General features: G+C 39.2%; 1 protein-coding gene across 18 annotated transcripts in view; it reads left to right on the plus strand.

Moving 5' to 3' along the window:
* Positions 1 to 14,330, plus strand: part of CADPS (calcium dependent secretion activator) — a gene marked incomplete at both ends in the record, with an annotated part of 478,623 nt that overhangs the window by 95,720 nt on the left and 368,573 nt on the right. For all 18 annotated transcript variants that reach the window (XM_082848968.1, XM_082848962.1, XM_082848961.1 and 15 more), the window contains one exon: positions 12,911 to 13,024. In XM_082848968.1, coding sequence (XP_082705094.1) covers positions 12,911 to 13,024 — 114 coding nt within the window. The remainder of the gene's footprint in view (positions 1 to 12,910; positions 13,025 to 14,330) is intronic.

The following is a 14,330-nucleotide window of genomic DNA, read 5'->3' on the forward strand; positions in this document are numbered from 1 at the left end:
TGTACATTCTTTCACTGTCATGACCGACAGGACAAGGTTCTGACATGCATCAGTTTTGGTGAAGCCCCCCAGTTTGTGAGGTGTTACATTAAAGAATCTTCTATAACTTCTACGTAGACTGCATTCAGATTTTTTCAGCTTCTTCTCTGGAAATAATTGCCACTGATACGTTCACTATTGAACCTCATAAGACTCACTGAACTGGTGTTCAGTGATTTCGTGATTCCACGTGTTGCCGTGCTGGCCTTTGCAATCTGGGCTCCAGCCAAGTGAAACTATCTGCCGCTCCATTTCCAGTGGGTTGTTGTGACTTTATTTTTGGATCGTCCTGTTGTACACGCTGGATGCTTGTGCTAAGAGCACCTCTTTTTTTTTTTTTTTAATCAGCATGGTTTAAATTATAAACTGACAAAAGAAATTCTTACTCTGTCCCCCCATATAGGTCCCACATTTTATCATCTCCCTCTCTCTTCTCTCCTTCTGTAACCCCATCATGAATGCCCTTTTCATTCATTCTCCCACGTTCCGACCCTCCTTCCTTCTCCCCAGTATTCCTATAGGAATTCCTATTCCTCTGCCAACTAAGATTTTAGACACTGTTCAAGACCCGCCTCTCCTTAGATGTCATTTAGATTGCGTGAAACCTTCTCCTGGTTCTTCTCTGAACCTGAGAACTCATGAGTGTTCTCTGATCCTGTGTGCTCTCTAATCATGTCAGATTTGACATGTCATGAAGGAAATATTTCAGTGGTTTTTGCCCATCCTACTTTGAGTTAAATCCTAACTCTGCACTTAGGCACCTAAGACCTTGCACCACGTTCTGTTCCCTGCTTCCCTCTCTAAGATTGTACCCTTCCACTCTCCTCCTGGCTGCCTTCCTGGTAGCACTAATAGCTGGTCAAGTTTGGTGATTCGCTAGATCACTCTGATAAGGTCCCAGAGTGTGGTCCATATACCCTTGGGGGTCTACGAGATGAGTTCCCTAGCAATACTAAGACACTATTTGCTTTTTTGCCCCAGTGTGTTGACATGTGCACTAATGGTGCAAAAGCCATGGTGAATGAACCTGCTAGTGCCAAACCATACTAGTCATTGTCGTCCTTACCGCCACTTACTCACTGTTTAAAAACTGCCAGACTCACTGGATACTCTTCTTCTTTTTTTTTCTTTTTTTTGCAGTACGCGGGCCTCTCACTGCTGTGGCCGCTCCCGCTGCGGAGCACAGGCTCCGGACGCGCAGGCTCAGCGGCCATGGCTCACGGGCCCAGCCGCTCCGCGGCACGTGGGATCCCCCCGGACGGGGGCACAAACCCGCGTCCCCTGCATCGGCAGGCGGACTCCCAACCACTGCGCCACCAGGGAAGCCCTGGGTACTCTTCTTGATGAAGCAGTAGACATTGTTGGTTTCATTAAAATTTGACCCTGAGTACACCCTTTTAATACTCTGTATAATGAAATGGTAAATATACATAAAGCACTCAGACTGCATAACAAAAGCAGTGATTGTCTCCAGGAAAGGGACTGGACTGATTGAGTTGCCAATGAACTAGCCATTTTTTTTGTAATGGAGCATCAATTTTACTTTGAAAGAACAACTGAGAAAAAGAAAAAGAAAGGAAAAACTGAAGTTATGCAAATTTAGTTGTTTAGCCAATGTTTTCTAGAAAATGAATGGAGGTAGCCTGTTAATTCAAGAAAAGCAATTGATAGTATTTTTTGCCAGTGATAAAATTTCCATCCACCAGTATAGCTTGACAGTTTCCTAACACCTAAATGCTTCTTTAGTGATGCCAGTATGATAGTAAATAACACGATTTTTTGTTATTGTGTAATGAAATATATCAATATTTGAAATATTTTCATAACTCAATGAACTACTTACTATTTCCCTATAACCAATGCATGATACTTTTAAAAAACCATGCATGGAGAAATGATTCATTCAAAGAGCAAGCTAGACCAATGAGTTTTTTTTTTACATCTTTATTGGAGTATAATTTCTTTACAATTGTGTGTTAGTTTCTGCTTTATAACAAAGTGAATCAGTTATACATATGTTCCCATATCTCTTTTCTCTTGCGTCTCTCTCCCTCCAACCCTCCCTATCCCACCCCTCTAGGTGGTCACAAAGCACCGAGCTGATCTCCCTGTGCTATGCGGCTGCTTCCCACTAGCTATCTGTTTTACGTTTGGTAGTGTATATATGTCCATGCCTCTCTCTCGCTTTGTCACAGCTTACCCTTCCCCCTCACCATACCCTCAAGTCCATTCTCTAGTAGGTCTGTGTCTTTATTCCTGTCTTACCCCTATAGACCAATGAATTTTAATGTAATAGAGTACAGAAAGGTCACTGATGAGGTTTCCAATTTTACATTGCAACAAACTTTTAAGAAAGTACCACTAGTTGAGCTTTGGTATAGTATCAAAGATAATCCACATCTCTCTCAAAGGGCTATTAAAATATCCCTCCATTTTCCAGCAGCGTATCTGTGGGAGGTTTCTTCACGTGCTTCCAGAGTTTCTTCACATGCTTCAACCAAAACAGCATATTACGACATTGAATGCAGAAACAGATTTGAGAATCCAGCTGTCCTCTATTAATTTTTGAAAGAAATTTGCAATACTGTATCATGTTGCCAGCCATTTCACTAATTTTTCTTTTAGAAAATATAGTTATTTTCTTAGAGTGTTATTTAGGTTAACATGTAGAAAATGTATTGTTATTTTTGATTAATTCATCAATATTTTAAACTCCCCAGTTTTAATTTCTATTACAGTGCATATCAGTAGATGTAAACTGCATAAACAAAAGCTCCTTTGGAGTCTCCAGTAAATTTTCAACATGTAAAGAGACTTGAAACCAAAATATTTGAGACTCGTGGCAACTTGAACAACTCTCCATGAGGACTTTTGAGTCTAAGAATTCATATCTGACCACCTGTCAGAAGATTCTGGGTGAATACTGCCTGAGTGCTTCCAAATTGGAAGAATATAATCTTGTTTTTTAAAAAACTAGAAGTGTTGCATTCAAGGATGGGACATTTGATCCAACTTTTAAGAGCTTTGCAGTGTGTGTACAGGCTACTTTCTTCTTCCCTTCTTTGCCTCTACCTGTATCCTTTACCTCCTCTCATCCCATCTTTAATCCAACTATTAGTCTGTCTCATTCTCTAAATTCATTTTTCCTAATTTTTTTCCTCTTCTACTAAATAAGTAGTTTCTGAGAGAATTCCAGCTTAGTGTTTAAATTCTGTGCCCAAGGTCATTTTTCTTGGGTCATAGAACGCTTCGTTCTTTCTCTCCTGCCCAAATAGGTCTTTAGGAATAACACGTTGGTTGGTCTTTCTATTATTTAATGATTTAAAAATTCAAGTTGAATTTTTAAAGGTAGTAATTAAGTTAAAGATATTTAGCTGCTGCCCTAAAATTTTGAAAAAGGAGCAAGAACTTTTATATATCGCAGATAAAAATTTTTTTTCTAAAGAAGCACTTTTAAAAATGTGGTAGATGGATAGAAGATAATAGTACATATCTGTGTAAGCTATAGCTAGTACATAAAACCTGTGATTTCACAGGTATTATTGCTTAGAGTTTCAGTTTAAAAATGAAGTTATTTGAAATATATTCAGGACAAAATTTAAGTAAATAGTAGTATGGTTGGTATATAGAGAGGGCATACTTAGGAAAACATTACTTGAATGGTTGAATTTAGGAAAATCATGTTCCAAAGAGAAAGCCAGGGTTACAGCCCCAGCACAACTTCTCCCTCTTCAATACTTTTTGCCCTTTCAGCTTACATTTCAGAATTATTGTCATATTTTTCTGTGATGAAGCCTTTCAAATTGATTAATTTCCTCAAGCAAGTGAACAAAACTCACATAAAACAGCTTTTTTCAGGATATGTTGTATAATTGTACATAATATAGAAGGTGCTAAAAATTTTAGGGAAATAAGTAAATGTTTGGTTAGGATGATATGATTTTTACTTTTCCTAAAAGCAAGACTTCATTTAGGGTAGAATATATTTTATTCTGGTTGTAGGAAGAGATTTTATTTATGAATAAAATTAATGGACGAATATAAATTTTGATAACCTTCAAGGAAAGGAAATTAAATAAACATTACCCTCATCTCTCTAGACTAACTTAAGCTTTTAAAGTACTTGTTGAAGGACTTCCCAGGTGGCGCAGTGGTTAAGAATCCACCTGCAAATGCAGGGGACTCGAGTTCGATCCCTGGTCTGGGAAGATCCCACATGCCGCAGAGCAGCTAAGCCCATGCGCCGCAACTACTGAGCCTGTGCTCTAGACATTATTCTCATTGTGGTGACTCATGTCACCACAATGGGAAGCCTACACACAGCAACGAAGACCCAATGCAGCCAAAAATAAATAAATAAATTTTAAAATAAATAAAATGAGTGATTTTAAAAAAATAAAGTACTTGTTGACATTTTTGTCAGTTTTCTGTAATGGAATAATAGTTTCTTTTTTAAAAAAGAAAAAACATAGCTCACATTAATAGATTGTAATCTACAGTGCTCACCTTATACTTAAGAGAAGGACTTCATGTACGTGTATAATTGAAACATCTCTTGAACACCCCACACGATTTTCTACTGCCTTTTCCCTATGTTTAGAATGCTACCATTTTAGAGTCATTCTTTCTGGGTAAGCATTGCTTCTTCCCTCTTTCATAGCACAATTGGTGCTCTCATAGGAGGCATATTAACCAATCAGCACCTTAGGAAGTATGCTTTTTTTCATGCCTAGAGAAAGCCGTATGTATACATTAGGAAAGCATTTGGCTGCAAGTAAAAGAAAAAACGCAATGACTTGAACAAATATCACTTCATTTTTTTTCTCACATAATGAGAAGGCCAGAGATGGACATTTTATAAATATTTGAGCAGCTCCTCAAAAATATAAGTACCAACACAACCTTCCTTCATGGTTACACGGTAGACACCACAGCTCTAGACAATATATTTGTATTCTCAGCAGAAGAGGGAGGCAGCAAGAAAGGAAAAGGTTATACACCCAGATAGGTTCCTTTTTATGAGTATTTCATTCAAAAGCTTTTCCAGAAGACCCTCAATACCTTTCTGCCTCTGTCACATGGCTACCTATAGCTGCAATGGTGACAGGAAAAAAGTACTTGGCTTTTCAGCCTCTAAAATGGGAAGAACAAGAGGGGGTAAATGTAACTTCAAATGACTGAATAAACAAGAAAAAAGGAGCATTGAAATAAGATTAAAAGATTGAAAGGGGAAAGGAAAAACTAAATCCTAACAATAATACTTCTTAGTTTCGTTTATTAAGTCCTTACTCTGTGTCATATATGCTACATGTACCTTACATGTATTATGTCATCTAGTTTTCACAAAAACCCTACAAGGGAGATAAGATTATTTCCGATTTACAGAGGAGAAAACCAGTGTTAACTACGTGCCCAAGGACTTGTATTCAAGCTGGGATTTGACCTGAGTTGGTCTAACTTCGACACTGCCTCTCCTGAGACCAGCACTTAAAACGTGTGGTTTTCTCTTCACTGTGGATCCCATTTCACACGTCTCCAGAATGCTGCAGTAGATTACAAACTGCCTGAAATGCAGTGGGAATCTTCAGGCCTTGCTTAATGAGGTGGATTGAGCCAAGAATGCTTGAAGAGTTCTAGCAAATGCTGCTGCTGCAGCACTTCTCTCTGCAATAATTACCTTTTATCGGTTCAGGCTTTCTGCTCTCGGAACTCATTACTTCAATTCTGAATTCTGATCTGATGCACAAGTGGTTTCCTTACATATTGAATGCTTTGAGATGGCCTTCTATTTTAGGAGGATTCTGTTTGTAAGCGGCTCATAGAAGCCTGTTTGTCTATTTAAAGTTGTACCGTCAGTTACTCTGGGCCAATTATCTTGGTGTGTTCATGCAAGGTCACCTTCAGGATTCAATCCTATCTGGATCAGTTACTTTTACCCAGAGATAAATTCTGTCCTACAGATCGGTTCTTAGACTTGTTATTTAAGGGAGTTCCTAAGAGAGATTTTCATTCACTTATACAGTCAGCAAAAGGATGCTAAGGAATCAAAAATGAATATGATCTCTGACTATAGTGTAAGAAAACAGAGCTGAGACTGTGCCTTGGTCGTTTTATATCTTCAGAGCGTAATACTGTGCCTGGGATATATTAAACACTCAGTAAGCATATGTATTCATTCAACGCGTAATTGGTTAGAGCCCATTATGTGCCAGACACTAGAAGCACAGCACTGAACAAGACAGATGTGCTTCTTGTACCTGTGAAACAGATGCTCTTACAGGGAGATAGACAATGAAAAGAAAGCAGAATTGTAAAATGAAGAAACAAGGCCCAACTGTCCATCAATAAGAGAAAGGATAAATAGTGGTAGAGTCATACCATGTTGTACTACTCAGCACTGAGGATGACCAAGTGATTGCTACCCCCAACCATGTGCCAGAATCTCGTAATGCTTGATTGCACTGACATCAGGTTCAAAAACAGACAAAATCAATCTGTGATGATAGAAGTCAGGTCACCACAGATGCAGAGAACAAACATGTGGACACCAAGAGGGGAAAGTGGCAGTGGTTCATGGTGGGATGAACTGGGAGATGGGGATTGACATATATACACTAATATGTATAAAATAGATAACTAATAAGAACGTGCTGTATAAAAAATTAAAAAATTAAAAAAAAATTAAAAGAGATAGCTAGTGGGAAGCAGCCGCATAGCACAGGGGGATCAGCTCGGTGCTTTGTGACCACCTAGAGGGGTGGGATAGGGAGGGTGAGAGGGAGGGAGACGCAAGAGGGAGGAGATATGGGGATATATGTATATGTATAGCTGATTTACTTTGTTATACAGCAGAAACTACCACAACATTGTAAAGCAATTATACTCCAGTGAAGATGTAAAAAAAAAGAAAAGGTTACCTTTGGAGGGGGGTAATGCCTTTGGGGACGTGCAGGAGCTTCTGGGGTCCAGGTCATGTTGTTTATCTTGATTAGAGGATTGGTTCCATGGGAAAGTTCACTTTGTGAAGACTTCTCATGCTTTGTGCTTATGAGGTATATTTTTCTACATGCAGGTTATAATTCAATCACATAAATTTATCTTAGAAAAAGGTAAATACTGACTGTCATAAAGGCTGTGGAGGAAATGCATAGGGGCTAGGGCAACTTGGATTAGTTTGGGGGAGCATCATGGTAGGCAGGGTGGTCTGAGAAGACCTTCGTGGGACGTGCTGGGTAGGCTGAGTCTTCAGGGGGAGAAGTTGGCAGCCATGGGGAGAGGCAGGGGAAGAGCAACTCAGGCAGGGGGAACGGCAAGTGCAAAGGCTCCTGGGCAAGAAAGGTTAGGGTGAATTTGAGAAGGAGAAAAGAGGCCAGTGTGGCCAGAGCAGAGTCATTGGAGAGCAGAGTGAGACGAGACAGAGCCAGGAGTGGACAGAGGCCACATCATGAAGGGCCGTGGGGCATTTAGTCTATGGCCTGCCCCTTATCATTGGACTCTTCTCTTGTCCCAGAGTGTGCTAAGATCCATGGCTACATCATCCCATTTCCTAGTCGTCTTTCCAGCAACCCTAGGAAATAGGTTTTATAATCCCTATTTTATACTTGAAGAACCAAAGCTTAGGGAAGGTAGCTTTCCCAAGGTCAGCCACCTTGGAACTGAGTGGTATCACTAGGATTTGAACCCATATCCCTTTGACCCCAAGCCTACATTCTCAACTCCTGATCCTGCCTCTGAGCACTGGTGTTTAAGTAAAGAACGACTCCAGAGCATGATGCATGTGCCCTTAGGGTTGTGAACAAAGCCCTGAGCAAGTAGAAAACTCCAGCTGGGGAAGGCTGGGAAGGAGCCCATGGGCTGGATTTTGAAGATACATGTGGAATTTTCCCACGGGCATGCTTTCTCAAGGGAACGGTCTTTTGCCTTTCTCAAGGCGAAGACTCAAGAGGATCAAGCTTCACAGCAGCTGATGTCCATTGAGCGTACATGCTGTGCCAGGACCTGCAATGGCTATTTTACGTGTCGCAGTTAATCCTGACAACAATTGTATGAGGTCACTATTGGCACCATCTTACAGGTAAAAAATGCTGAGGTGTCCAGAGGTTAGCCGTTTGCCTAGTGAGACACAGCTGGTGAGTTGATTAAGTGGACACTATGCTTGTTAAATTAGTGGTGAGAAAAGTAGTGAACACGGATGGGCAGGTGTCAAGCCCAGATGCAAACATAGCTCTGCTACGATAACCCGTGTCCCTAACTCTCCTGCCTGGAACTTGGGGTATCCAGGGAAGTGGCGTATGTTTTGTGGGGCTTCATGATGTGAGTTCTCTGAACTCAACTGAAATGAATGTTCTTGGAGGGCTTCTCTTTTTGAGTCCTTTTTTTTTAAACCATCGCATTTGTGGTAATTTTTTAAAATTTTAAATTTTATATCATAGTGTAGTTAATTTACAATGTTGGGTTAGTTTCAGGTGTACAGCAAAGTGATTCAGTTATACATATATCTATTTTTCAGATTTCATTTTGTGAATTTTATAGTCTGTAATCTCTCTCCTCTGAAACCCTAGACCATACTTTTGTTTGTTTTTGGTATGCTGATACCCCAGTGCCTAGCCCTGGCCGGTGAGTTGAGAGGTCGAATGTATTTTGTTGACCTCAGGGCCTGGGGCAGGACCAGGCAGGGGCTAAGTGGTCTGTAAATATTTCTTAAAATAAATGAACACTAGGCTTATTTAACAAAAGGTTAGGGTGATAATGGATTTGGCCTGGGTCAACAATCTTTATCCTTCAGATGGTGTGCACCTTATTTTATTTCACATTACTTAAGCACTTAAGGCAAAAGCAGCGTTTATGGATCTCCCTTCCCTCTCTTGCCCCATCACCCCACTCCATCCCACCCCCGAAATCATGCAGAATTAGTATGAATCCAGACTTGGAAGGAATTCTGAGCAAGAAATTCTGTGAGATGCCTCTGGTGGTGCTATGCTGTAAAGGTTTGAGACTTAAATCCGCCTGCGTGAAAGAAATTCACATGATGATGTCATTTTTATGAGCAAATCAACTGCTGCCTGATATTTCCGTGTAAATGATTTCAAGCACATACAAAATAACTATGATTTTCTGTATAACTCCTCTGATAACCAATATCGTTGCGTCAGAACAGGAAAGCTTAAGCGGCTTAGAAGTGAGTTCATTCCATGCGCTAGGCCCACGCCGTACAGTATGGTAGCTACTAGCCACATGTGGCTACTGAAAAGTTGCAATGGGGTTATTCCGAATTGAGATGTACTTTAAGTATAAAGTACATTAGATTCAAAGACACAGTGTAAAAAAAGAATGTAAAATGTTTCATTAATAATTTCGCTAATGATTACATGTCAATGTGATATTATCTTGACATGTTGGGTCTAACAAAGTATATGAAAATTCATTTCACCTGCTTTTTACTTTTTTTAATGTGACTAGAAAATGTAAATTTACTAGAAAATGTAAAATTACACTGACATTGGGCAGTGGTGCTCTAGAACAAAACTACCCCCTCTATATCTGCCCCCCAATTCACTATTGCCCACTTCTCCCCAAGTACAAAAATTAGCTAAAGCACCCCGACTTTCATCTATGTCTGTTCTCAAAAGTCTGTTTTGATTCATTTCCTGGTGGAGTTAAAGCTCCTGTGAGGCTCCAATCTCCTATAGCTTGAAGCTTTATTTTCTACTAACAAGACTTACATTGACTCTGATGATGCAAACACTCTAAATGAATATACAAACTCATAATTTTAAAGAACTCATGTGATTGAGTAGCTATAACTATCCCAAGATAGTGAGTAATAAGGATTATCATCATTTTTCAAGTGAGAAAACTGAGGCTAGGATAACATTCATTTATTTAAACCCGGCCCTATTCCAGAAAGGCTTTTAAGTCCGTGGCCAACTCTGAGAACCTAAGTGGCTTTTCCAAGATGACACAATGGTCGATAGAACTGAGCCTGGAATAATCTTCTTCCTCTTTCTACTAGAGCAGCAGTTCTCACAGTGTCCCATTGTCAATTAGGAAGTGTGACTTTGCATAAATAATGGTTAAAAGAGTAAAGTTTTTAGCTGACTTTCTTTTTCGATAAATTAGAACTGATGAAAGGATACTCAAAAATAATTTGTCTTCCATACACTTCATTTATTCACTCATTCATTTAACATGAATGCCTGCCATGTATTAAAGCACTAAGTTGGCCCTGGGGAAACATCAAAGAGCGAAATAGCAAGGAAAGGCAGATCATCTAACAAATTTGACGATAAATAACAAGTAGTTAGAATAAATGATGTGCCCCGGAATGACTTAGCAGGAAGATGTAGGCTAGGGTTTGGGAAGGGCTTCATAAGTTAGCACTGCTCATGCTGAGACTGAAGGACAGTGGGACACAGCCAGATAGAGAATGGAGGAGGAAGAATAAATAGGAATCTTTCAGGAATGCTTTCCTACGTGGGGAAGAAAGGGGGCTTGATGAGGCAGGGAGTTACACATAACCTACTGCCCAAATTATCTATGCCACATCCTGGAAGTGTATCTTGGACCTAAATATCACCTTTCATGTGATCATGAATGTAACAACAGTAAAGTTTGAAAACCTTTGTATATTGCCATGCTGCACTTAGTAGGGTATTTTCCCCCAAGCTTTCTTGAGATATTATTGAAATATAACATATATAAGTTTAAGATGTCTGATGTGACAATTTGATACATGTATATATTGTGAAATCTTACCACGATAAGGTTAGTTAACACTTTCATCCCCTCACATAATTACTGTTTTTCTCTTGCGGTAACAGCATGTAAGATAACTCTCTTCACAACTTTCAAGTACTTAATAGAGTATTGTTAATTATAGTCACTATGCTATACATATTAGATGCCCAGAACTTACTCATCTTATAGCTGGAAGTTTGCACCCTTGGACCCCATTTCCCCTCCCCCTCAACCCCCAGTAACCATTATTCTAGTCTCTCTTTTTATGAGTTCAGATTTTTTAGATTCCTCATATAAGTGAGAACGTACAGTATTTATCTTTGCCTGTCTGACTTATTTCACTTAGCATAATGCCCTCAAGGTTCATACATGTTGTTGTAAAAGGCAGGATTTCCTTTTTTGTGGCTGAATAATATTCCAACGTGTGTGTCTGTGTCTCTGTGTATATAATAATCCAATGTGTGCCTGTTATATATATGTATACATGTGTATATATGTGTTTGTATGTTTATATGTGTGTGTACATATGTATATATATACACACGTGTGTGTGTGTGTATACATACATATATCACATTTTCTTTATCCATTCATCCATTGATGGGCAGGTAGGTTGTTTCCATGTTCTGGCTATTATAAATAATACTGCAACGAACATGGGAGTGTAGATATCTCTTCAGGATAGTGACTTCCTTTCCTTGGGATGTATACCTAGAAGTGGGATAGCTGGATCTTATGGTAGTTCTATTTTTAATTTTTTGAGGAACCACAGTGGCTACACCAATTTACATTACTACCAACAGTTCATGGGGTTCCCTTTTCTCAACACTTTTGCCAATACCTGTATCTTGTTTTTTTGACGATAGCTACTCTGGCAGGTGTGAGATGATAGCTCATTTTGGTTTTGATCGGCATTTCCCTCATAATTAGTAAAATTGAGCACCTTTTCATGTACTTGCTGGCCATTTGCATGTCTTCTTTGAAAAATTGTCTATTCCAGTCCTCTGCACTTTTTTATTCTTTTTTTTTCCTATTGAGGTATATGAGTTCCTTACATACTTTGGATATTAACTCCTTATCAGATAGATGGTTTGCAAATATTTTCTCCTATTCCATAGGTTGCATTTTCATTTTGCTGATTGTTTCTTTTGCTATGTGGAAGCTTTTGAGTTTGATGTAGTCCCACCTGTTTATTTTTGCTTTTATTCCTGGTGCTTTTGGTGTCATATCCAAAAAATCACTGCCAGGACCAATGTCAAGGAGCTTTTACCCTATGTCGTCCTCTAGTAGTCTTAAAGTTTCCGGTCTTACATTGAGGTCTTTAACCTATTTTGAATTAATTTTTGTGAGTGGTGTAAGATAGGAGTGCAGTTTCGTTCTTATGCATGTGAATATCCGGTTTTCTAACATTATTTATTGAAGAGACTATCCTTTCCCCATTGAGTATTCTTAGCTCCCTTGTCAAATATTAGTTGGCCATATATACGTGGATTAATTTCTGGATTCTCAATTTTGTTCCATTAATCTACGTGTCCGTTTTTATGTCAGTACCTTACTGTTTTGTTTATTATATCTTTGTAGAGCAGGATATTTCAGACCACCTGAGGGGCCTGTGCAATGATGTGTTGAAAAAACCATCTCCCCAAAAAACAAAAACAAAACAAAACAAAAGAATCCAACCCTGATTTGTAGCATTTGCCAATTTCCATGGTGTAAACACTCCCACCTTGGCTGATGTCTAGCTTCCAATAAAAAAATCATTGAATGCAAAATTGGGAAGAAATGTGTGGTAGCACCACATTTTATATCATTTCCACCATACAAATACATAGATGTAAGTGACCTCAAAAACTCAGATAATAGCAAATGTGATAAAATAACCAGGAAGCATTGAATTTTGAGTGTGTCTTACCTTTGTTTTCAATATAATTTAGGTGTAATTTATATTAATTTTTAGTAATGGCTTTGATTAACAACTGCCTCACAGAATTCCCGTGACTATAATAATCAGCTCCCACACGCCTGTGTAAGCCGGCTCTAGCACGTCAGTGGGCCTGGCATCTTCAACGTAAAGTAACCGTGATCCTTGTCTAGAGAAATTCCTCACTGTCCCCTACTTCTCTGTTTCTTACAGATCAGCAAACAGCAGCTGCAGACAGTCAAGGACCGGTTTCAGGCTTTTCTCAATGGGGAAACCCAAATCGTGGCTGACGAAGCCTTTATGAACGCTGTCCAGAGTTACTACGAGGTAAGATTCACCGGGCAGAAGAATGCCAAGACTGCTTGAACCTGAAGCTCAGAGTTTCTGAACTACTGGTCAGTGAGAATAGTAGCCTTGGCCTTCTACAGGGCCATCCCTCCTGAGCCCAAGGGGTTGGTGATTGGTTACAATTTAAAGGAAAACAGCATTTTGTTCGGCAGGGTATGGGGGGAGTGGGGAAGAAAGGCTACTGTTTGCCAACCGATTGTTATAACAGGCAGAGTGATGAGTACTTTATGTACAATTTCTTGTTTAATCTTGACAACAGTCTTTGAGTTAGGTACTGCTATTATTCCCATTTTACTGATGAAGAGACTGAGGCTCAGAGAAGTTAGGTTAATTACTCAAGGTCACACAGCTGTTAAAATGCCACAGGCTAAGACTTGAACTCACTTGAAAGACTTGAAATGGGAAGCATTTTCCCACCACTTACCCACTTTCTAAAGGATGGCAACACCTCCAAAGGATGTTGCCTTCACTAGCTTCCTTGTTCTTTCCGTTAAAATGGTGCTGTGAGTTCTTTTCTGCAAGTTAGAACAGCATCCAAAATGCAGCACTGTTCTCAGGTAGAAACCTGTAAGTGAGAAAATATATCCTGAGTATATACCATAAGTGAATTTTCACCTCTAGACTTCAGAGGTTTAGTTATCAGTAAAGTGAAGTTGGAATTCCACTAGTATTTTAAATTTTGTAGTTATTCTTTCAAAATGTGCACATTTGCTATCGTTTGTATGTCATTAATGAAGTGAACATGCCATATCTTCCTATTGGTAATGTTTACCTCACATACATATCATTTGGTCTTTGAAAGACATTTAACTTTGTATTAATCTATTTTCATCTGAACCAGATATTCTCTGTATTTGGAATCCTGTGCCCCAAATGTCTTACCTATTGTCAAGGCTAGATTAAAACCATTAGAAACCACCCCCTAAGCGTTAAAAAACTGATGGAATCCTGCCATATGCAATTCAACCTAACAACAATAAATTGTGAAGTAGGTGTTAGGAAACCCAACAGACTTCTGATTTTTCCCCCGTGGGATTGCTTTGCTGATTTTCTTCCTTCTTTTCTTTTTTCAATTATTAGGTGGAAAATTATTTTAAAACAAAAACATAGGTGCTCCCACTTTGCTGATGCTCCAGGTACATGCTTCTTCTGCCCATTGGGTGCTCCATTTCTCAGAAGATGCTTTAAAAAAGTTATTTGATTGATTCGGTAAAACTCTCCTTCCTATTGCTTCAGCACTTGACTCCTTCTTTCATGGAGAGAATGGAGCAAGATTGCAATTAGA

This window comes from Leucopleurus acutus (genome assembly GCF_964270905.1).
Source record: "Leucopleurus acutus genome assembly, chromosome: 10".
In the NCBI taxonomy this organism is placed as follows: domain Eukaryota; kingdom Metazoa; phylum Chordata; class Mammalia; order Artiodactyla; family Delphinidae; genus Leucopleurus; species Leucopleurus acutus.